The sequence below is a fragment of the Sciurus vulgaris genome, assembly GCF_902686455.1.
Source record: "Sciurus vulgaris genome assembly, chromosome: X".
Taxonomy (NCBI): domain Eukaryota; kingdom Metazoa; phylum Chordata; class Mammalia; order Rodentia; family Sciuridae; genus Sciurus; species Sciurus vulgaris.
The window spans coordinates 131,095,180-131,119,950 of NC_136471.1; the positions used below are offsets into that span (position 1 = coordinate 131,095,180).

The 24,771-nt window shown below is 39.6% G+C and overlaps 2 protein-coding genes across 8 annotated transcripts in view; one reads left to right on the plus strand and one right to left on the minus strand.

Annotated features, from left to right (window-relative positions):
- The window catches only part of ARHGAP6 (Rho GTPase activating protein 6), a 483,185-nt gene extending 478,181 nt beyond the window's left edge, over nucleotides 1–5,004 (plus strand). For both annotated transcript variants that reach the window (XM_079123130.1, XM_079123132.1), the window contains one exon: nucleotides 4,969–5,004. In XM_079123130.1, the coding sequence (XP_078979256.1) occupies nucleotides 4,969–4,989 (21 nt within the window). In that variant the 3' untranslated portion in view covers nucleotides 4,990–5,004. The remainder of the gene's footprint in view (nucleotides 1–4,968) is intronic.
- On the minus strand, nucleotides 137–12,028 carry HCCS (holocytochrome c synthase). 6 transcript variants are annotated; one of them, XM_079123264.1, is made up of 7 exons: nucleotides 11,906–12,028; nucleotides 11,193–11,346; nucleotides 8,709–8,860; nucleotides 4,945–5,093; nucleotides 3,752–3,871; nucleotides 1,018–1,104; nucleotides 137–407 (listed from the first exon to the last, which is right to left on the minus strand). In XM_079123264.1, the coding sequence occupies exons 2-7, from the start codon at nucleotides 11,302–11,304 to the stop codon at nucleotides 209–211; spliced, it is 819 nt and encodes a 272-aa protein (XP_078979390.1). In that variant the 5' UTR covers nucleotides 11,305–11,346; nucleotides 11,906–12,028; the 3' UTR covers nucleotides 137–208. The 6 variants fall into 6 exon arrangements, with proteins under 6 accessions (XP_078979390.1, XP_078979389.1, XP_078979388.1 ...); XM_079123263.1 differs by having other exon boundaries at nucleotides 11,859–11,992; XM_079123262.1 differs by having other exon boundaries at nucleotides 11,801–11,939.
- Between the last annotated feature and the right edge of the window lie 12,743 nt (nucleotides 12,029–24,771).

A 24,771-nucleotide genomic window follows, 5' to 3' on the forward strand; every position in this document is an offset into this window, starting at 1 on the left:
AAAACTTAGAACGATCTGTAAAAACTGCAAGGCAAAATGCAGCTCAAAACTGAATGGAGCAAGGGTCCTTTGCTAAGTGGAGGATGAAGTGTGATTACCCACTTGAAGGTCCCATTACATTGTGAGTGCAATTCAGTTTGGGGAAAATAGTTTAATGTATCTCTCAGAAAAAAATAGTTTATACTTTGCATCACAAACAAAACAGTGGTTATGATGTCCAGCGCCACCAAGCAACTTTCATTCTGTCCCATACTGCTGAGAGCGAATCCAAGGCAGGGCGGACATCCAGGATGGTGAACTGGTAGTCCTTGTTGACTTCGCCACCATCGTAGTAATCTATCACATATCTAACTTCCGTGCCACAGCGGTTGATGATCCAATCATGCCTGTCAAAGGGCAACTCATACCTGGAATGAAAGCATGCTGGTGAGTGTAAATCACTGGCTGGGCATTTGGTGTTTGTTGAGCAGTGAAAAAGGCTGAAAAGAAGCACATGCCTGCTCTCTCAATAGCAAACACCTAACTGGAAAAGTGAGGCTCAGACGATCAGTCTCCAGGGCTAAGGGAACATGGAACTGAATGACTGTGATGAGTCCAGGTCACATGACTGCTCATTCTCTTACAAAGGAATAAGGTCCACAGGAAAGAGACCTGGGCCAGGAAGGTCAGCTGAGACACTGCATATGTCCAAGTGTGGGCTAAGAAAAAACCATACTAGGAAGGAAGGGCAGGAACACTAAGTAGATGAACCCAAAGATTACAGGAGGAGTAAAAGATGGATCTGAGAATATAGAAGAGAATTCAGTTGGATCCTCGGCTAAGTAAATAGTAAGCTAGCCACTACATCTTAATATATCTACCCATTGAGGAGCAAACTTCAAGGAGAGAAAGAAATCTACAGCTGAACACTGAGTGAGCTTTAGAAGATGGCACTGCAGTTCCTAGACTATTTGGTGCCAAGGGAAAGTTGACCCTGATCTGAGGAATGCAAAATAACATTTTGGCACTGACACTCACCCCATCCAGGAACGAATTCTTGCCCTTGGTGAATACTCTTTTGCTTTCCCTCCAAATCGGATCAATGATGGACCACAGGGACACTCCCTGGAAAATGCCAAAGAAGAAAAGCCTATTAAAATACTTTCTTTCCTTTGACAAGGATGATGTTCCAGTTTTTCAATAATATACATATTCCTGTATGCATTTCACAATAATACTGCATTGATATAGAAGCATCTAAAACGATTCAAATAAAATGTCACTATTTATTGAAAATATGCCTTTCCTTCTGGATTGGGTGCCTTTCACTTTCGTCTACTCCCTCCAGAATTCTGCACTGCCAGGGCCCTTCCATTTGAGGCAGGAAGTTAGGCATATCCCCAGAAAAAACAAAGAAGTGTTAAGTATTGTGTATCTTGCTTCTCTTTTGCATTGAGCAGCTGGGCTTTTGTCAGACAAACATAAGAAAATTCTATACAGTTAGCTCTCTGTATCCATGGGTTCCACACCTGCAGATTCAACCAAGTGCAGATTGAAAATATTTGAAAAAAATAACTGCATCTGTATTGAACATGTAGACATTTTTCTTTTCATTATTCCCTCAACAATACAGTATAACAACTATTTACATATCATTCGCATTCGTTAGCTATTCTAAGAAAGAATCCATGTGAATGTGCATAGGTTATCTGCAAAAACTATGCCATTTTATATAAGAGGATTGAGCATCCAATGGTTTAGATATCATTGGGGAGTGCTGGAACCAATCTCCTGTGGACACTGTGGGATGACTGTACTCATTTCATTTCAAAATAATTAACGGCCATTTTGAAGAAAAATGATGAATGAATTCCTAGGAACTAGTAGTAATTCATGTTGGATCCACTCCTTAAATAAATAACTGCACATAAACTGAGGGGTGACAAAGTTCTAGCTAGAGAATCTACTTACTCTGCCCACAAAACCTGGTTGAGAATTCAGCCTTCTGCTGGCACTGGGGTGCAGCAGTATGCACAAGACCCTGCTCTCATTGAGGGCATGGTCCACCTGTACAATAGGTAGAGAGCTGCTTCCCCAGTGAAGGGGAGAAGGCAGTCAAGACATGAGGCCCTCTAACTTGTTAGCTGCTCTCCCTGATGAGACAGGTTTCCATCTTGATGTGTTTCTCCAAGTGGAAAGGGAAAAAGCATAAGGAGCCCTATTTGAGGACCATGAGTTACTGAGTTTTCCTTTTAGGACCTACTCCTTAGTTTGTCTTTTCAAGAAGGTCACAGGCAAAGAAGTAAACTTGATCCAGTCAAACTCTCCTGGAGACCTTGTCATGGGTTTTTTAAGGCCTACCTAGTTTTGCCAAAATTGTAAAATGACTGGAGAGGAAGCAAAAACTGACGAACTCCCTCTTCTCTCTTGCCTTTGCCCCACGAACATGCTATAAATAATGAGCAGACAGTTTTAATTAGAGCACACTTTCAATTAAGGTCACTGAAGACACTTGTGGCTCCCCTCATAGCAAGCTGGGAGTGTGACTCCTTCAGGTTATGGATTACTGACAGGCAATGTGGTTGCAGCATTGTTCCCTTATCACAGGCCTGGGCCCTGGCTAGTGACACCCAGGAAGTGCCACTAATGAACTGCAGATGGCAAATATTAAAAACAAACTGAGGGAAAAAAACCTTAAATCAATAAGTGAATTTTAGCCAAGAAACAAATTAATCAATTTTTTAAGGAATCTGAAATGCAAACCACAGATTGTATGATCTGGTTCTTGGGCTGACATGCCCCACCCCTACACTTCCACAAGTGAAGTCCCTGGAACCAGTAACATCAGCATTGCTCTACAAATCCAAATCTGGGTGCCACCCCAGACTGACTTGAGTCAGACACCCTGAGGTGGGGTCCAGCATGCAGGGTTGTAAAACACTTTCCAGATGGTGCTGAGAACCACTGGTCTCTACAGACTCAGGTCCTATCACCACAAGCATATTCATGACTACATTTACCAAATCTCCCTGAGAAAAGTAGCCCCATGTTAAGACATCTCTTTAGGGTTATTCCTAATGGGGATTCAATAAATACTATTGAGGGAACAAAAGCACCTTCCTATCTGGCTTGGGACAGAGAGCATTTTAGTATCTCTTTTCCCAGGTGTTGTTCTTTCAATGGGCTGTGAAACTCCTCTCACTGAGAGATAGTGTCTCTGTCCCCTCCCCTTGAACCTGGGCAGGCCTGTATCCCTATGGTACTTCTGAGACTAGGTCAGAAAAGAAGACACAGCTTCACTTGGTGCTTTTTGGAACTCTAGCTCCTAGATCCTGGCAACCATGATGTGAGGAAGCCAAAACGGTCAACATTTAGAAGTCATGAGAAGGTTGGCCTAAAAGATGGCCAGCACAACCTGCTGGACAAGTAAATGGTGAAGCCTTCAGAAGTCCCCAGCTCAGGGATACACATCTATCCATGACAACTGACTTGGCAGCAGAGGACCCAGCCATCAGGGAGTAGAGAGGAGCTATCTCTGCCTTTTCAGCATTCTAGATCCACCAAGTCCATAGCCTAATAAAAATGGTTGCTGTTTTTCATATGACTAAGGGGGAGCAATCCGTCCTACAACAATAATCACTGGAACAGGCCAGTTTTACAAGTGTTTTATTTGAATTGCAAATTATTTTAATAAAATCTTAAAACTGTAGAAAGTTGATATGCAATACAAAAGATACTGGGAAGATTTTTTTAAGATCTGAAACATACTTACGCAGCATGAAGAGCTTCCCACTTCAAAATCTCCTTCCAAGCCTGTTCGTTGTTCTGATTGTGAATTCTAATGATATTATACATATCTTTCTGACTAATATCCTCATCCTTCCACTTCCACCTACAAAAGAACATTTGGTAAAATGTGATGAACATTACTGATAATACCAAGAAGTTAATCCACATATTCATAAAGTGATTTATAAATTACAAAAAATACTAAGAATGCTCATTTTCTATTAATTCAATGAATCTAGACTCATTTTGAATATTTACTCATGCATGATCATGGAGTAGTGCTATAAATCCAAAGTGACCACATAAATATTAGAATTGAAGATTAATAATGAGGTTAATCTCATTTCACTGAGTTTCCAAAAGCCAGATTGATGGAAAAATCTATTCTTAAAGCAACATTTCTTCAGTTAGTAGCACTGATTAATGATGTCCCAGCTTTTTAAAAAGCATTTTCTATATTAGTGTTTCTTCCCGCTTAAAGAAAAAAGCTATTATTGGCTATGATGGTCAATTTTATGTGCAACCTGATGGGGCCATGGCGACATGTGGCCAAACATTCTAAGTGTGTCAGTGAGGATGATCTGAATGAGATGAATATTTCAGTCAATGGAATGAGTAAAGCAGACTACCCTACTCCACATGGGTGGGCCACATCCAATCACTTGCAAGCTTAAATGAAACAAAAGGGCTGATCTTTCCATGAATAGAAGCTTGAGCTGAAATATTAGTCTTTTCCTGTTTTTGGACTCACACTAAAATATCAGTTCTTCCTGGGTTTCAAGCCTGCCAGCTTTCAGACCAGAACTTATATCATCCAAACTCCTGGTTCTCAGGATTTTAGACTCAGACTAGAACTATACCATTGGCTCTCTTGGGTCTCTAGCTTGCCAAATGTAGATCTTGGGATTTTTCGGCTTCCATAATCATGTGAGTCAATTCCTGATAATAAATCTTGCCCTGTTCTCCCTATTCCGTTGGTTCTGTTTCTCTGGAGAACCCTAACCTCAAACATTGGCCTTGAACTTATATTTTGACAAGTCTGAAAATTCTGCTGATTATAAGCTAATTAAGTCATTTAAAACTTGCTACATGTTTCTGGGGTAAAAAAAAACATTTAATTCTTAGAAAAATTTGACAAGAAAATGTATATTCTAAACAATATGTTCATTCACTTACCCTTTCCTCAACATTGCATTCCAGAACATCTGTTCAGAAGGATAAACCCACTTTTTCTCTGAATCTGCTCGTGGAATGGATGACTCCTCTCTGATGGTAGACAAAGGAAAGGGCTGATCTGGAGCTGGTGTTTGATTAGGTGGTGGCATCTAAATAAAGTAAGTAGATTTGTTTTGTAAATGCTAGAAATATGATATAAAGTAAAAATATATGAATACAATTAAGTATCTACTGGAAAACAATGGATCACACACAAAGTACAGGTTTCCCCCTAACCCACTGACATCATCAAAACTTCAAGCCTCCCAAATATTTGGGCTGTTTTGAAGCTTCAGAATACTGAAGTTGTTTTTCTTCCATGATTAAATTCTCATAAATAGTAACTGTGGTTAAATTTTTGATCTCTTTCTCTTTTGAACAAATTTAGAAGCAATGTCACCAAGGACAAGGAAGTAAAAACTAATATCATAAGCTGCAAGCATTTCTAAAACCTTTTTATAATCTCAGCAGCTGGAGAGGCTGAGGCAGGAGTATCACAAGTTCAAAGCCAGTCTCAGCAACATAAAGAGAGGCCCTGTCTCTAAATAAAAATTTTAAAAAAGAAAGGGGCTGGGGATGTGGCTCAGTGTTTATGTGTCCCTGGGTTCAATCCCTTGTACCAAAAAAAAAAAAAACACCTGTTTATGACAGGCTTTTCAAAAATGACTATTCACTCTTTTGAACTTCTGAAGAAAATCTCACAGACTATACATATAATGGCACTTTCTTTTTAAACATTCATTACCTATACGATTCTGTTTATGCTTTCACATTTTGGGCTGAACACAATATGAATGAGTATTTGCATTTCAACAATGCCAGACCAGAAGGTGTGGCAGAATCCTTTTTCCCAGACAGGGGTCAGAAGTCAGTACTATTATGTTAACACCCAGCCTAGGCCAGGTTCTTGCATCCTCAGCTCTGTTGATTTTAGGGGCTGTATGATTTTGGCTAGGGGGTTCTGTTACACTGAGCACTGTAGGTTATTCAGCATTATCTCCAGCTTCTACCCAGTTGTACCCCTCCTGCCCAGTTGTGATGAGCAAACTGTCTCCAGACATGTCAGCTGTCCCCTGGCAAGTACCCCAGGTTGAAAACTGGCTAGAACTTCTTTTTGTATTAGAAGTATGAATAATTTTCTAACAGATACACATTAATATTTGAATGATATTGGCCAAATTAAATGGTTATATCATGTGCATCTGCAAATATATAACAATGAATCCTGCCATTGTGTGTAATTATAATGCACCAGTAAAAAATATGGAAAAAAACAAGAGTCTCAGCCATAACACGGGCCCTACTTTGAGTTACAATAGCAGAAGAGTTCTGTATGGTAAGCTCTGCACTGCCTGCCTGTATTATCACTACTAGCATTTTAAAGGACACAAATCTGAGGCAGATGGGCTTCAGTTTGGTGTTATGGTTTGGATATGAGCTGTCCCCCAAAAGCTCACATGTGAGACAATGTAAGAAGGTTCAGAGAAGAAATGACTGGGTTGTAAGAGTCTTCACCCAATCAGTGATTTACTCCCCTGATAGGGAATGAGTGGTAACTGAAGTGGTAGGGTGTGCCTGGAGGAGATTGGAATGGGGCATGACTCTGGGGTATATATTTTGTATCTGGAGAGTGGAGACAGTCTCTATCTCTCTCTCTCTGCTTCCTGATGATGTGAGCTGACTTGCTCTGCCACACTCTTCCACCATGATATTCTGCCTCACCTGAATCCCCTAGGAATGGAGCCATCCTTCTAGAGACTAAGACCTCTGAAACCGTGAGCTCTCAAATAAACCTTTCCTCCTTTAAAATTTTTCTGGTCAGATCATTTAGTCACAGCAGCAAAATAGTTGACTAAAACAGTTTGGTTTTGCCACTTCCTAGCTGAGTGGTATGAGGCAAACTGCTCACTCACTCATGCCTGGTATCTTCAGTTCTAAAACAAGGACATTAGAAACAATGACCACATGAAGTTGTTATGAGGATAAAGGAAAGAGTATGTGGTGCTTTGCTTGAATGCATCAAAAATGACCACAAGAATAGCTGTTATTAGTATTCTCGCTACATATAGTGATCCCTTGGGACAAGAGTATAGATCTCTAAGATTCTAAAAGGCTCATTTTCTGAACCACTAGGCCATTAGAGATAATCTGGACCACTGGTCTACTTGGGTACTCTTTGAAATGTCTAGAGATATTTTTGATGGTCACAACTGAGAAGAGAGGTTCTCCTGGCATCTGGTGGGTAGAATCCAGGGCTAATGCTACATATCCTACAGTGCACAGGGCAACTCCCAAAAGAGGGAATCACCAAGATCCAAGTGTCAATAGCACCAAGGGTAAGAAACCCTGATTTCATCCAACTTCTTTGACACAGCCATTTCCTTATAGTTTGGCAGCGTCCTTACTGAGGTTTGACAATCCCTTCCCTGTTCTTGAACCTGAGGTCTAGGATATTAATCCCTCCCAAATAACCCTGGGCTTTTTTCTCTGTAAATGAGTACACTGAATTGTAGTTGCCTCTTTTCTCATCTGGCATCTACTAGAATGTGAATCAGTTCACAAGTTATGTCCTATGCATCTTTGTAACTAGCTTAGGAGAGTCCTCAGCATATTGAAGGAACTCTAAATATCTACTAAGCAAATGTTTCCAGCAGACAGGCAACTTAACATTGCTTCCGTGAGCATATTGTGTGCAGGTTGGTTCTATTGCTACTGTTTATTTCTAAGTGGCCTCTTATAGTAGATGTTATAGCTGACACTACCCATTTATCCTTGGGCACTCCACTAAGACTGCCTTCCACACGAGCTTTCAAATAAACTGTTTCTGTCAAGGGCCAGATAACCAATGTTTTTGGGTTTGTGTGCCACACAGTCACACTACTCAACTCTGCTGCTGCTTTCTCTATGGTGTGAAAGCAGTGACAAATGACACATAAAGGACTGAGTATGACTGTATGTCAACAAACCTTTATTTTCTAAAGCAGGTAGAGGGCCAGATATAGATCATGGACCACAGTTTGTCGGTTCTTGATGGGGATACTGCTATTGTTATCTCTCTCTTCCAGGCTATTTCTAGTTCCTTCAAATGTGCCTGATTCACTAAATTTTCTAAACATTCTTGATTTAGAGAGCCATCTTGTGGCTCTCTAAAGTACAAGCCCAAGTCTGTCTGTCTCTCCACTAAAATGTGATTCCAAATGGGAGACCACAATTCCCTATGTTGTCTGGCTATCATAAAATAGAGAGAAGCCACAGATACCTCATCCTCATTTCTTGATGGCATTAAATTTGCTGTCAGTCAGATGACACTTTACTATCCTAGCAATTAACATATGGCTGGCTCCTAATAGTGCCTGAAGAAGCACCCAATCTTGTAAGATGCCTACAAGGTTCCTGACAACCAAAACACTTTACTACCTCTAGCTATGCTCGTTAAGGAATTTCTTGCTACCATCTAATAACTCTCTCATGTGAGAAAATATTCATTTGGTATGACTTATTTGTAGTAAAGCTACTCTGCCCCTTTGTAATCACTGTTTTCTTTCCTAAGTACTCTCTGAAACTCTGTTTAGTAACGCATTCTAGATTTTCACTGTAGATGCAAACCAAACTTTAGTTTTCAAAGAACAGAAGAATCTATCCCAGCAGTCTACTGATTGACTGAGGAGTCTGTAAAAGCAATTATTCATAAAATGTTCCAGAAAGAAGGAAATAGTACCGATTACCAGATTTGAAGGATCCAGGTTCTCCTTATTCTTAGCAGCAGCGCCTGTAACAGGACACTCCACATACTCATATGCACGATCTTGGTGGGCAGGCACAGAGTGTGTTTTGCTCTCACAGGTTTGAGCAGAGGGTTCCGCACTCATTGGACAGCCTGAAATAATCAAGTATAAAAACTGTCACCACAAAAGCATAACATTTGGCTCTCTCAATTGGGGCCCTAAGGAGCTGAAGTTCTGACCACCATAGGAAAAACTGTTTCTTCTGTTTAAAGCTGCCAAGAATTAAGCTATCTAATGTTCTACAAACTGCAGATGAGGAGAAGATTCTATAAATTTACTTTACTTCTGAAAGAGAAACACCCCCGTTCTATGATTAAATTATGCTCCCAACAAAAATAAATGAAAATATCTCAGCAGATGCAATAATATGTATTGCCTATGCCATAATGTTAGCAACAGGCTAGAAGGTTCCTTCTTGGAACAGCACCTGGGAGCTATAAAAACAACCTAAGTGGAGGCTGGGCCACAATTCACCGAGTCTCCTTAACTTCCAGCCATTAATTCAGACAGGCCCAGCCCCAGCCAGAATGCCATTGCAGTCCAATCATCTGTTATTGATGTACTCTTGTAGGTACTGAAGCAGAAGAAAATGAGCAGGGATTTCATAAAGGCTACTGGAGAAAAATCTCCATGCCACTCTGTATGTGGAACAAGTGCCAAGACTAAAACAAGACACAGAGAACTACCAGGTGGCCAAGGTGCTGTTCCTTGTCAGCAGACAGTAAGAATTTAGTAAGAAAAGAGAGACATTAAAGAAAACAACCCACAACCCATCTAAGGTGCTTCTTAAGGGGGAGGGTGTGAGCCTAATGGCTGAGCACCAGCAAGGGCAGACAATGTCCCTGGATCCTGATTCAGTCAAGTTGGGGACTGAGAAGCTGGTCTAAGAGTTCAAAGCAGGCAGGCTCCTGGAAAACTGCAGCCTGGGACAACAGCTGTTCTGTAATGGAATCCTTGACTCAGGCAGCAGCAAGAAGAACAGAATACACCAAATGCTGGTGCCGTACAGAGAAAAGATGAGTTTCCTTTCACTTCCTTCCTTAGGCCTCTCCTCCCAGGCACTCATTTCCTCATACCCCATCAGTTTCCCACTTGAGGGGTGAAGGCAAACTTGCTATACCTTCCCTCTCTACCATTCAAAACATCAATCCTTTCTGGGGCACTGATCCCAACTCATGTTAATAAGAAAACAGTGTTATATTTTTCACATTATATAATTAGCCCTTTTGATCTACAAATACATTCTTTACTAATGCAAATAAATTGGACTTACAGCTCTAGGATAGACAGCAAATGAAATGAAACCAGAAAGAAGACTCTCTGATCTCCCTGGGGATGGACACTCAGAGCAGAAGCACAGCTGCTTCATCTGACCTGTCTCAATACGTGGAAGAAGCAATGCCACAAGAGCACTGGATCTGTCCTTGTCCAAGGTCACCGAGTTTTCAATGGCTTTGCCACTTACAACCTGTGTGACTCGGAGTACATAGGTTAATTACTCTGATCCTTAGTCTCCTTGACTATAAAATAGAAAACCTACCACACAGAATTATGAATATGAGACAGAGGATTTTCATCAGACAAAGGATTTTCATCTCTTATTCACTACTACTCTCTAAGTGCATGAAGAAATTAAAACAAAAACAGAAGTGCTTGGCACAGAATGGGCAGTGACCTGTCAGAGTGGGTTGGCATGTCCAGAAAATGAAAGACTATTCTGCAAGCATTAGCATTCAGTAAGCATGTCACATTGTCTCTGTCCCTCATGACGTACTGATTCAAGCCACACTTTAATATGAAAAATTTAAAGCCAACACACACTGACTAAAAGTCAAAGAAAATCTTCTCATTTTCAGCTCTGCCCTGAAAGAATGGACCACAAGTCCATTTGGTGATGGCTTATTTTATAGGATACTGTAGCATATATGGGAGTAAAGTTTATTTATTAAGACCAATAGATCTGGACCAAGGTTTCACAACATTTGTATTCTTGATATTTGGGCCGGATGATTCTCTGTTGGAGGGGCATCCTGTGCCTTGTAGGATATTTAGTAGTTCTCCTGGTCTCCACCCACTAGGCACCAGGAGTACCCTTTGATCTCAGTTGTGATAAAAATGTCTCCCAGCAGGGGCAAATGTCTCCTAAGATCCACTCGTGGAAGTACAGGAAAACTTTGGGAAGTCAGGGCTGATTTATGCAGCAATAACTATGCTCTTGTGCAGTTCAATATATCATCATGATAACCCTTTAAGATAATATTATTATAGTCTCATCTTACAGATGATAGAGAATTAACCTGTCTATAATCACAAAATTGGTAAGCAGCCCCACGGTGCCTACAAGCCTCACTAGCAAACTATACCACCCCTTCCTTTAGAAAATTTGAGAATTACCTTTTATTTTCTAGACAGAAGGTAAATTACCTTTCATTTTCCCTTCATGCATTGGGCATCCTGAAGGTGGTGATGCTGCCTGATGATCTGAAGCTTTTGAGGTCTGAACTGGAACAGCAGGAGTAGAGGCTGACAAACCCATGGTTGGAATCAGTGTTGACTCCAAACTATTTTAAATTTCCAGCTATCAAAGTAAAGAGACAGATTAATGCTGATGCCTAGAATGGTGTTATTCCCTTGTTACTCAATCTGGCCAACCCTTCTTCTTCCTTTTTGACCTATCATGGGTACATACTAGGCAGGACACTCACTTTGATACTGGGATTTAATATATTGCCCCCCTTTGGGAAATAACTGCGAAACCTACCCTCTCGGGGCACGTTTCTAAGGAAGCGGGGATTAAGCGACTGAGGTGAAGTGGTCTCTGAGAAACCACGTCACAGAACTGGTGTGCAACCCAGGGGTCTTCTGAGGGGAGGGGAGGCACACTGAACTCAGACTTGATCCCCAGCTCCCCAGGCCTCAGCGATGAGCACAGATACGGAAATTCGAGGACAGAAGGATGCAAGAAAAGAAAGAAGGGACAGAGGAGGGCAGGATGCTGCCCGTCTTCCCCGCGCCATACCCGCACGTCCCACCTGCTCCAGTCCATGGTCCCCAGGCCCCCCCGACCGTGGCCAGCACGACCTTTCGCACCTGATTCCTCCCCCAGGCTTCCCCGAGAGGCTGGCCCCGCCTCTAACCTCCAACCCAAGCCCCGAGGACAGCGATCTGCTGTCGTCCCCGCCTTCCTCTCACTGGGTCACCGCTGTCGCCTCGGTCACCGCCGGCGCTCTCGCGCGCTGCTCCTTCCTTTTCCGAAGGCGGGACTTCCGGGTGCGCGGAAGCAAACTGCAGGCTGAGGAAAGGCTTCTGTCAATCATAGAGAGGGTCCCGCCTCCCCTGTACTTTGACCTATAATCACGATGGCCGGCCCCGCGGCCCCGCCCCTCCTGGTCCGGCGCCTTTTTCAACTCCACAGAGTTGGCAGGGACTTTGATAATGATCTAGAGGCTTCGGCACAGTGAAGAATTCTGCTACACATGCTTTGAGCTGCTGAGGGCGGGTTTTGGAGTAGTTTTAAATTTTATCCTGTTTTTTTAAAAAATGTTATCCTGTCAGGTTTTAAATTTTTAAAATTTTAATTGACATATTTGTACTCCTTTATGGGGTACAGTACTACAATTCTATACATGTAGACAATTTGTAATGATCAAATCAAATCATAGTAATGTTTCAAGAAGCATCAGTAGGGCGGTCACAGGCACATGCCTGTAATCCCTGGTGACTCGGTGACTCGAGAGGCTGAGGCATGAGGATCACAAGTTGGAGCACAGCCTGGGCAATTTGGCCAAAATCTGTCTCAAAATAAAAAAGAAAAAACAAAAAACAGGACTGGGGATGTGACTCAGTAGTAGAGCGCACCTGGGTTCAATCCCCAGTAATGGAAAAAAGTACCATCTGTGGATATTCAGAACTGTGGCTGATTCTGGAGACGATAAGAGAACAAGACAAGGTTCTGCTCCCAAGGCCTTCTTCACTGGGTGTGTGGACTTGAACATCTCTATTTTAATTTGATTCCAACAGAAATTTAGCATTTTCTTTCATCAGAAATATAGGCAACAAATTCCTACAGTGGTAGCTATAGGTGGTGCTAATAGAAATCACAAGTAAATTATGTCACATGTAGTTGTTGTGTCTCTCTGAAAATACCATTTATTACTTTAAAATTAAGGTGATTTGATCTCATTACTTAAAGTGTTCATCAAGAAGCATGCCATTCTATATCACCAGCATTGGTTCTGTGAAGTATGCCCAGATCTCCCCACAGGGCCCAGGCTGCCCATCCCCTTGGGTGCTAGGAGTGTTGGTGGCTAACAGCCCTCAGCTGAATTTTTCTTCAAGAACTGACCTCTACTGAAGAAAACTGCCTCACTGCAAAATTACATTCCCTCCTTGGGGAATCTGCATCCTATGAGTAGTCTCTGAAAGAGACCCTAGCTTTAAGAGGGGCAACTCAGAAGTGTCATACCAATTTCAGTGCTGCCCAGAGGATCAGTTGAGGATTCCATTGCAACTCTATGACCATTTATCTTTTCCCTGTGCCTATCCCCTCTTCTACCACTCTCTGGCCGCTCTTCATGAGACCATTCAATGCAAATATTGAAATCTGAGACTGTTTAATACATGTCATTATTTTGGTCTGGTATGACCAACAGCACATGATTGCCTTTGAAAAGATAGTTTATTATACTTCCAGATCCAAAGACAGGGAATACATACCATGTCACCAAGGATTAGGGGTATGTGGAAGCACCAGGATTGATCACAAGGCCCAAGGAGAGGGGGGATCTGTGGGAAAGATCCTTTATTATGTTTTCAGGGGAAAGGAATGGGGCAGACAGGGCAACAAGTTTAGTATTGTCTAATTTGAATAATTTCAGTTGGCCCTGAGGCAGAGCTGTCTACAATAGTCTGTTACCTGGCCATAGAGTGATTAGGACAGTTGTATAGTGGCACAGAGTAGGAAAGCCCAATAATGGAGGGGGTTCTATGTGTACATTTAATGGGATGCTCAGAAAGGGGAACGGGCTGCCCTCTAGCCAGTGCCTTGAACCTGGATCAAGACAGCATTTAAAGTGTGTGTGTGTGTGTGTGTGTGTGTGTGTGTGTGTGTGTGTGAAAGAGAGAGAGAATAGGGATTGAGCCCAGGGTTTCTATCACTAAGCAACACTCCCATCCCTTTTTCTAAAAAAATTGAGACAGGATCTCACTAAATTGCTGAGGCTGGCCCCAAACTTGTGATCCTCCTGCCTCAGCCTACCTAGTCACTGGAATTACAGGTATGGACCACCACACCGAGCTTCAAGACACCATTTTTCACAACTATCACATCAGTATACACTGTATTTCCTGGGGAACTGGCCTATAGCAATGACAAATCTGTTTTATTTTTAATATGTTCATAGCTATATTTCAAAATAAGGGGATTCATGCATAGTTCCTTGCATTTTGTTGTATGCATATAAAATATTATTATTAGAAGACATTCATAAAATTCACCAGACTTCAAAATGGTGTATGGCACAAAAGAGGGCAAGAACCCTTGCTAATGGGAGAGACAGGTATGCAAAGGAATAACCATACTTACATTCTTAATACATGTATGTCAGGACTCTTCTGGGGCAAAAGGAAGAAGTAACTACTGTGAGGTGATGGGAAGGAAGTGGATAGAAAAGGGAAAATTAAGTGTCAGCCATGTTTGCAAAGGAGTTACGAAGCAGGGTGTTGAATGAGTGCCACAGGGCAAGAAGACAGGGGTGGCAAATCCTTAATCCAGAATTCTGAAGACAGAGACTTAGTGCTCTCTATTCTCCTTTGTTCACCTATATTTCAAACAACATGCTAATATTGATAAATACCACAACACACACACAGATCAGTTTAAAATGATCAGTTACCATCCGTCCTTGAAGATGCTTAACAATGGGATTGTGACAGTTTCAATCTCATCCCTTGTTCCTCCCAAGATGGGTGCGCACAGAAACAGGCACATTTTCTTCCTCTCTCGTATATCAATGGTTATATCCAATTGTGGACAATTAGAGACTTAGTGTTTACATTATGATGGCCATTAAAATGTTATTCATAGCTGACCCATACAATGACTAACAAGGGATTTTTTTCTTGTTATTTTTTGTTAGATACTTGCCTTGCTTTTTTTTCCTTTGTCTAGATTTTAATGACTGTTACTAAAATTCCTTTTTTTATAAATCTCTCAATGCACTCAAACATATCAACCACACTGTAGGTTTCATTTTTTCCCCTTGAGATTTCTGTCCTTGATAAGCCCTGACTCACTCCAGTTCTAGATTGTTTGTATAGGGCTTTTGCCAGTTGTCATCCTGGAATTCCTTTTGGACATTATCCTGTCCTGTGTTGGATCTCTGGTTTCTGGATATCATGTGTTCTTCTTTGCATTGTTTTGGGAACACATTATTTTTTAAGATCTTGAAAATCTAAAATTGCCTGTATTTTACCCCCACATTTGCTTGGTAATTTGTGTATGTAATTCTACGTCTGAAAACTATTTCCTTCAGAATTATAAAGCACCTGTTTACTTGTCCTCTAGGTTTCATTTAGCTGTTGGAAGGTCAAATGTCATTTTTTTCCTTCCTCAATATTTTAATCATATTCTCTTTCTTCCAAGTGTCCTGAAAAGATGTGTGTTGATATGGGCTTCTTTGTTTTCACTGGTTTGGTACTAGATGAGAGCCTTCAATCCAGAAAATCAGAGACTTCACTTTGGGGATATTTTCTCTTCTCTTCATCTTCCCTCTCCTCTTGCTCCTTCTCTTTCTTCTATAATTTACTCCCTTTTTCTTAGTTCTTTCTTTAAGAAACTTCTGGTACTCATATGGTGCATCCCCTAGACTGACAATCTAATTTTCTTGCATTTTCTCTTCTATGTATCAAATTTTGTTTTATTTTTAGGAAATTTTTAAAAGTCCCCCATTTTATTAGGTTTTTTATTTCTGCTATCACATTTTAAAATTCCAAGGTGTGTGCATATATATATTATGTACAGTATTCCTCCCTTGTCTATGAGGCATATGTTTGAAGACATAGTGGGTGCCCAAAACTATCAATAGTTTTGATACATCCAATGATTTTTCCTATGCGTACATATCTATGATAAAGTTTAATTTGGTAATTAGGGACAGCAATGGATTAATGATAATAACTAATAATAAAATAGAAAACTTATAGCAATCTATTATATAACACAACCTTTGTAAATGTGGTCCCCCCCTCTAAATATCTTATTGTACTGTACCCACCCCCTTATGTACAGTAATTCTTCTTGTAATGATGTGCAATGACACAATGCCTACCTGATGAGATGAAGTAAGGTCAATGTCAATGATGCAGACATTGTAATGTAATATGTTAGGCATCTATGTAAGGGTTACTTAAGCACAAGCACTGTGATACCACAATAGTCCATTTGATAACAAAGTGGCTAATAGACTGGTAATGTATAGAGCACTGATACGCTGGACAAAGAAGTAATTCACATCCTGGGCTGGCAGGAGCAAGAGGACATGAGATTTCATCATGCTATTCAGAATAACATGCGATTTAAAATTTATGAATTGCTTATTTCTGGAAATTTCCATTTAATATTTTTGGGCCATGGTTGACTGAGAATAACTGAAACAGAAGATAAGGGGAAATTATTATATTGTTCTCAGAGCGTGTGAATTTCTTTAGAATACTGGAATAAAGTGGAGATCTTAGTTCTTGGTCAACAAGGCATGAGAAATGCACAGGATAGTTGTGGCATTAACATGTATCACATCTAGAAAGTTTTCCATGATACTTCCATGATACTACAATTTCTTGTGGTTGAAAGAATGCAAATCATGTCATAGTTTTGCCTGTTTCTCTCCTGTCCAAACAGACATACGTGTGTGTGTGTGTGTGTGTGCGAGCGTGCATATCTGCATGTGTGCCTAAGTGCATGTGTATATGTGAGTGTATATTTGTGTGACTGTGTTTGCATGTGTATGTACACACAGATACAGGTCAGCACATGTCAGTTTGCCATTCCTTGGAAATGTGAACTACTGCTGTCATACCATATTAGAAGAGAGAAAAAACATAGCTCCTTTGTAGTTACAAACTGAATTGATGTGTAAGTAAAATGAATCAGTTTCTCAAACTTCCAGTTCCTCACTTTTACAAAAGTGTTTCTTTTGTATTTTATGATGTTTACACAATTCCCTTTCTCTTACTCAATTCTCCTTTCCCACGTTTCTCCTCTCTCACAATTTTCTATCTCTTTCACAATTCTTCAATTTTCTTCACAATTGTTGATTTTTTTGTTACATTTAACCATTCTCTCAGAATTCCTTGTATTTCACACAGCTCCCTTTCCTCAAATTCACTGCTCTTTCATGCAAACCCCTAAATCTCCTGCAACTTTTTGTTTCTCCCATAGTTCTCTGTTCTTGCCCCCAATGCTCCTGTTTTTCCCCAAATTCCTGTTTCTCCCACAATTCTGTCTCCCCACAATTCTTTTTTCCCCACAATTCTTCTGTCTTTCCCACATGTCCTCTGTCTTTCACATAGTTATTTCTCCCACAATCCCATGCATTTCTCAGAATTCTATGTCCCCAACAATTTCCTGGCTGTCCCATAGTTCCTTCTCTATTTCACAATTCTCTGTTCTTTTCTACAATGATATGTCTCCCACAATCCCCAAATTGTCTCTCAATTCTCCATTCTTTCCAAACCTTCTGTCTCTCTCTCATTTCTCCTTTCTGAAGAATTCTGTTTTTTTCCATGATTCACCTATTCTTCCTGCACCTATTCTTCCTGCACTTTCCCTGTCATTCCTACAAATTTTGATTCTTTCCCATGTTTGCCCCAAAATACTTTGTCTTCCACATTTTCCTCTCTCCCACGGTTCCTTTTATCTTTCCCACAATTCTCTGTATCTCCCACAATGCTCTGCTTTTTCACAATTCTCTATTCTTGTCCATGTTTCTCTCATTTGCACCACAATTCCCTACCTCACAATTTCCTGTTCTTTCTCACAATCACTATCTCTCCCATAATTCTACTCTCTCCCATAATTTTCTCTGTTCCAGAATTCCCCTCTTTTCCATAATTATCTATTTCTAACCATACTTTGTTCTTTCCAATGATTCTCCTGTATCTCCCACAACTGTTTCTCTGTTTTTTCCCACAATTCTGTTCCTTTCCATGATTCTCCTCTCTCTCCCACAATACTGTTTTCCCCACAATACTCTGTGTCTTCCACAGTGTTCTGCTCCTCCCATAATTCCTCTCTCTCTCCCACAATGCTGTTTTCCCACAATATCATTTACATCATAATTCTTCTTTTTGTACCACAATTGTACCTCTTTCACAAATTTCTGTTTTTTCCCACAATTCTCTGTCTCTTCCACAACCCCATCTCTCCCATAATTCTCTTTCTCACAAAATTGTCTTTCCAATGATTCTTCTCTCACAATGTTCCAACCTTTCCTACAATTCTTTGTTCTTTCCCATGATTTGCTCTCTCCCACAATTCTCTGGTCTTTCCCATAATTCTCCTTTATGTCCCATAATTCTGTTCTTTCTCACAATGCCCTCTCTTTCCCACAATGATGTATTTCCCCCATAATCCCATGGTTCTCCCATGATTCCTTGTTTCTACCACAATTTTCTCTCTCACAATGCTTTATGCCTCCCACATTCCCTGTCTCTCCCACCATTCCTTATCTCTCCTACAATTCTGACATTTTTTATGAATTCTCTGTCTCTTCCATAATGCTTTGTTTTCTCACAACTCTCTGCCCTCAATAATCTGATTTTTCTCATAAACTCCCCATAATCCTCTATGTCTCTATGTCTCCCACAACCCCCTGTCTCTCACACAAAACTCTGTACTTCCCCATGTTTCTCCTGTTTTTAGCACAATGTCCCTCTCCAACAATTATGTTCTTCTTCATAATTTTTTTCTATCACACAATGCCTTATCTCTCCCATCATTCTCCTGTTTGTATCACAGTTTCTCTCTGTCCCAAATGCTTTGTCTCCCACAATCCCCTGGTTTTCCCACAATGATCTGTCTCTCCCACAATTCTCTCTTCTTTTTTTATAATTTCCTGTGTCACCAACATTTTCCCTTCTTACAATTCCATTTCCCATAATTCCTAATTTCTCTCACATTCTTTTTACTGTCCCATAGTTCTCTACTCTCTCTTTCACTATTCTCTATTCTAATACTCTATTCTCCTTCACAATTCCCCCGTCTCTTTCCTTACTTCAAATTCTCTTTCATAATTGTGTTCTCAAAAAATACTCACTTTTTCATAATTTCCTATATTCCTCACAATTCTCCCATAATAATCTCTCTCCCCCAGAAAGTTGAAATAGTTACTATAATAAAAGATATCCACAATCTTTCCCAGATTTCACCCACAATCCCTGTGTCTCCCAGCATCCTCTATCCTTCCTACAATTCCACATGCCTCTTAAAATTCTTAATTTGCTTTCATGATTCCCTGTTTTCTTACAATTCATCTTTCCCACAATTTCCCATTCTTTCTTACAGTACTCTGTTCTCTTATAACCCTCAATCCTATTTCACAATCACCCATCTGTCTCACAATCCAGTTTTTTCACAATTCTGTTTTCCACAATGTTTATTCTCTCTCACAATTCCTTGTCTCACTCGTATTTCTCTGTTCTTTCTTGTAATTCCATCTTTACCATAATTCCCCCATCTTTTTCACTATTCTTTTGTCTCTTTCACAATTCTGAACACTCACAATTCTCCATAGTGGAAGATTTGTTCACTGTTCTTTCTCACAATTCTCTAGTCTTTTCCTAAATTCCACATCCCCTCACAATTCTCTGTTCTCTCACAATATTTCATTGTCTCCCACAATTCCCCAATCTCTCTAACAATTTTCTTTTCTCTCTCACATCTCTCTGTTTTCAATCACAATTTCTTAGAACACTTTCATCTTTCCTGGCCATGAGTCTCCAGATTTGCCAAGATCAGGCCTAAAAGGGGGAGCTGTGCAGGCAATATCTTTATAGTCTATCTCCTTTTGTAAAAATTACTATTCACTGAAGCACTCAGTAAAAGATAAAAAGAATCAATGAATCTTGAATAATATCACTCATTCAATAGTACTTATGGAGTATCTATAATGTGCCAGCTACTGTAGTTAAGTGCTGTGAATACAGAAGTGATAGACAAAGTCCTTGCTCTTGTGGGATTTGCATTACAGTAAATGAATAGATCAACCAACAAACAATCCAACACAAAAACAGATGAATATTTTCAAATCATGAGAAACATCAAGAAAAAAATGAAATAGGTAATTTGACAGAGACTGAGGGGAGGTTCTTCTACTCAAAGTTTGGTCTATGAAGGGTAGGTTTGTATCTTTTTGGAGCTTGTTAGACATGTAGAATGTCAAGCCCCACCCCAGAATTACTGAGTTAAATTCTGCCTTATATGCAGCTGGATATTCCTTGATACATGTAAAGGGGTTTGCATGGCAACTGATGGGCCTGCAATGGACCCAATTCAGAAAGTTGAAATAGTTACTATAATAAAAGATATCCACAATAAGTGAATTAATTCAGTTTTAGAGACTTATGTTAAGAAATCATGAACTCTTGGAAAAAGCTCAGGACTTCAGGACTCATTGATTATTGCTAATATGTACACTCTCAAGTTATTACAGTGGTTGTAGGAATATTAAACTGAATGATAACATCTATCTTTCACTGTGATTCACTCTCAATTTCTGATCTGAACCCTAGTTCCATATCTGTAGGCTTACACAGGGCAAATCACTCTTTAAAAAAAATCTTTAGATTATAGCTTGACTTAAAGACTGGACTCTCCTTGATACCTATCAAGGGTTCTGAGTAGGAACTGATGGACCAATAATGGGACCAATTCCATACAATGAAGAATATTGTCTAATAAATGCCAACAGAAATTGTCTAGCTTTTTCCTCTGGGAATCTACCAAGTATGAGGTTTGATAGGAGGCATGGCCCAGTTTACTTTCATGGCAGTGCTTCTCAACTGTAGTCAATTTTGCTGCCCCCATCCAGGGGGTATGTGGCAATGTCTGGAGCTATTTTTGGTGGTTACACTGGTGATAGGGGTTGCTACTGGCATTGAGTGAGAAGAGTCCAAGGATACTGTTAAACATCTTATAACACATAAGAAAGCTCTTGTAATATCTGAATATGCCACAGTGAATCTCACCATTATATGTGTCCATAAGACATTACATTGAAAAAACCATAAGTAAATAACAGAAAGATCAGTAGAGTAGAGGCAAGAAAACAGGGGGAGAGAGGAGGGAGGGCAAAGGGAAGTTCTGGGGACTGAATTAGAGCAAATTATATTCCATGCTTTTATAATTATGTCAAAAAGGACCAATTAAAATTTCTAAAAGAAAAAAAGAATTATCTGGCTCTAAATATCAATAGTGCCAAAGTGGAGAAACACTGTTCTGGAAAAACCAAAAACTACAAACTTCTTCCCCTTAAAACCTGACAACTAGAGCATGAACTCCTATTTCCTCAGCTTAGTCAGTACATACATTGTGTATGAACTAAGTGACTATGTTAGGGCTAATTTATTATCCCTTCTTTCCACCCCAACCACAGTAATTGTGAAACTGAAGTGCAGGGGGAGGCCACTGTTATACAATATTAAATATTATTATTGTTATTATCATTATTATTATTATTAGGATTATTATAATTAGGTGGATGATCCATTTGTTGCTTCAGGTGGGCCTTTATGGGTGACTGGATTTAACATAGTGGTCTAAAAATGATTGGAGTGGAACTGGTAAGAATGAGTGAGCATTGCTCCACATAGGATCCCTTGTAGAGTCATGGGAATCCCCACTCACCCAGGTGGGAAATGTCAGTAGAGTCTTGCCTAGATGAGTGGGGATTTGGTCTTTCCTTTCCTTTGGAAATAATTAGTATTGGATCTGTTTTTCAAATATTTTCTGATTTTAAAGAGAAAGGGGCAACCATAGGGTTATGTTAATGAAATTTCCAGTGGGTATTTGCTATTGAATTTCCTTTTCATTTGTAAAAGCATAAACTGCAAATGAGGACCTTCCAACGTGTTATTCTTTTGAAAAGGAGAAACATGGTAGACTACAATTGTCTGAAGCAATCATCTTTTTGCATAAAGAGGAAATTAAGATGAACTAAGAAGAAAGGAGTAAAAAAAATAACTGCTGATTTCAAGAAGCAAATTGATTAAGGGGCAAAATGGGCTCTGGGTTGGATACATTAAAGTTAAAATAACAAAGGGTACCTAGACAAGGAAAGCAAAAGGACAGTTGGGAACACAGAATTGGAACTCAGGGAAGAGCTGGTTGCAGATAAGGAAGTGTAAGTCATCAGATAGGTTGGATGTTAAAGCCACAAGAATGGATGGTATCATCCTTCAGAGTTTTTGGGTTTTCTTTGCTCTTGTTGCATGTTTACCAAAGAACCACTGACTCTAGTTTGGTTTCCCTACTAGGGAGAAAATGCTTGACTAGCCAACTTAAATATATTCCTTTCTCCTTGGCAGTTTTATTTCTTATTGTAAGCATTGCGAATAAATAAATTGGAAAGAGAAGTAAAAATGGAATGAAAATCGAGAAGATGAGGTATCAGTGGCTATAGAAGAAAAGGAGGAAGGCTTTCTTGAGTGGTTTGGAGTCACTCTAAAGCGGGATTGAAGAATTAAAGCCACGAAAGACAAGTTGACAAACCATTCTTTACCACCACCACATGAAATGCGGTTTTCCAAGAAATGTGCTTTGGGGGGATATTGAAATTCATATTCTAATTTTTGAATTCTAGTAGGTACAGATGTTTGTGATCTAATTCCATTGTGTGGCTTTCCTATGCAATAAAACCCAAAGATATACAGGATTTAAGTGCAGAGTTATTGGTAGGAATATTTAAAATACATAATCAGAATGTAAAGAAGGTTTCTGTACCTCCCTCTCCCCTCCCCCAGCTCCCATCCTGCAGCAATGACAATATAAGGCTTTACACCCAAAGTAATACATTCCAAATTATAAAATGTGAAATAGTTAACTTAATGCTAAGACATCTTAGTTGCCCCTCTGCTCTGGAGGCTCTATGTCAGTTTGCTCACAGTTCCTGCCTAGTTACACTTCCCATCACATTACTTCAAAAGCATAGGCGGCCATGTTATTAGGAAACATGGTTCATGGGATTATCTGAGGAGGGATTTTTTGTCCCCAGATCTCTATCTTACCAGTCAGGTTCTTTAAAGAAACAGAAACATTGGTGTGTGTGTGTGCATTCACTGTTGTGTATGTTTTTAAAGGAATCATAAGGAATTGACTCACACAATAATAGGAATTGATAAGTCTGAAATGTGTAGGGCAAGTTGGCAGGCAAACATTTCCTGAGTTCCTATCGTGTGCTGAATGTGGTGCTAATCTCTGAGGTCAAGGGTTACATGGGGTATGTTCCCTGCTGCCTCAGTAATACTCTAGTTAGCAAGACTGATACACCTCCAAATATTTTCATTTATTGTGGTTAACATATAAAGTCACTTGGAGTATAAAGAAAATGCACTTAATGATTGTCTTTAGTCTGAAGGAGATGACTCTGAATTGAGGTTTTTTTTAATTGCATAATTTTAACCATTTTAAGTGTGCTACAATTTGGGGGTATTAAATACATTTACAATATTATGCAGCCATCACCATGAATTAACTTTTGAAGGCTAAGTAGGGGTTATTTCTGTGTAGCGCATACTGCTAGATGCTACAGAACAGTCATTCTCTTCCTGACTTATTAAAAAAAACTCAAATGGTAGCATAATTTATATAGAGTTTTAATCTTTGCGTTTCTTCACTTAACATATCTTGTAGGTTCTCCATATTAGTGCATACTGTGTTCCTTTTTGTTTTATTTAACAGATGTATATTATAGCATTGCATAGATTAATATAATTTTTGTGTACCCTTACTGGTGAACTGAATTTAGATTGTTTCCAGTACTTTCCTATTGTAAACAAAACTACAATGACTAATATTGCACTGACATAATTTCTCACACCATGTAAGCATATCTGTATAATATCTAGAATTGAAATGTTTGAGTCAAGGAGAATGTTTTTGTAACTTTGACATATACTTCCAAATGATCTTGAGTAGGTGGGTGAACAAATTGACACTTCCCTCAAGAATGTATGAGAGTACCTATTTCCTTATACTTTCATCAACACAAGAGTATACATCTTTTTTTAATTGATTTGTAGGCACCATTTACATAATCCTTTTTAAACTAAAATATGATGAATATTTTCTGAGTTTCACATTTTTTAAATTTTATTTATTTATTTATTTATTTATTTATTTATTTTTTGTGGTGCTGGGGATCGAACCCAGAGCCTTGTGCTTGCAAGGCAAGCACTCTACCAACTGAGCTATATCCCCAGCCCCTGAGTCTCTTATTTTTATTATGTTTTTAATTTGGGTGTGTTTTACTTTGCAAAATTTTATGCATCTTGATTTTATAAACTTCTACTATTTTTCTCAGATTTATTAAGGTATGATTGACAACAAAAGTTGAATGTATTTAGTTTTCATATATGTGTAAACTCTGAAATGATTATCACCATCAAGATAATTGTTATAGTTTGAATGTGAGGTGTCCCCGAAAATCTCATGTGTGAGACGATGCAAGGTTCAGAGGAGAAATGATTGGGTTGTAAGTGTTTTAACCCGTCAGTGATTTAATCTCCTGATAAGGATTAAGTGGTGACTGAAGTGGTAGGGTTTGGCTGGAGGAGGTGGGAATTGGGGTATGTATATATTTGTACCTGGTGAGTGGAGTCTCTCTCTGCTTTCTGATCACCATGATGTGAGTGCTACCCTCTCCCACCATGATGTTCAGCCTCACCTCAAGCCCCAACGAATGGAGTCCGGCCTTCTATGGACTAGGACTTCTGAAACTATGAGTCATCA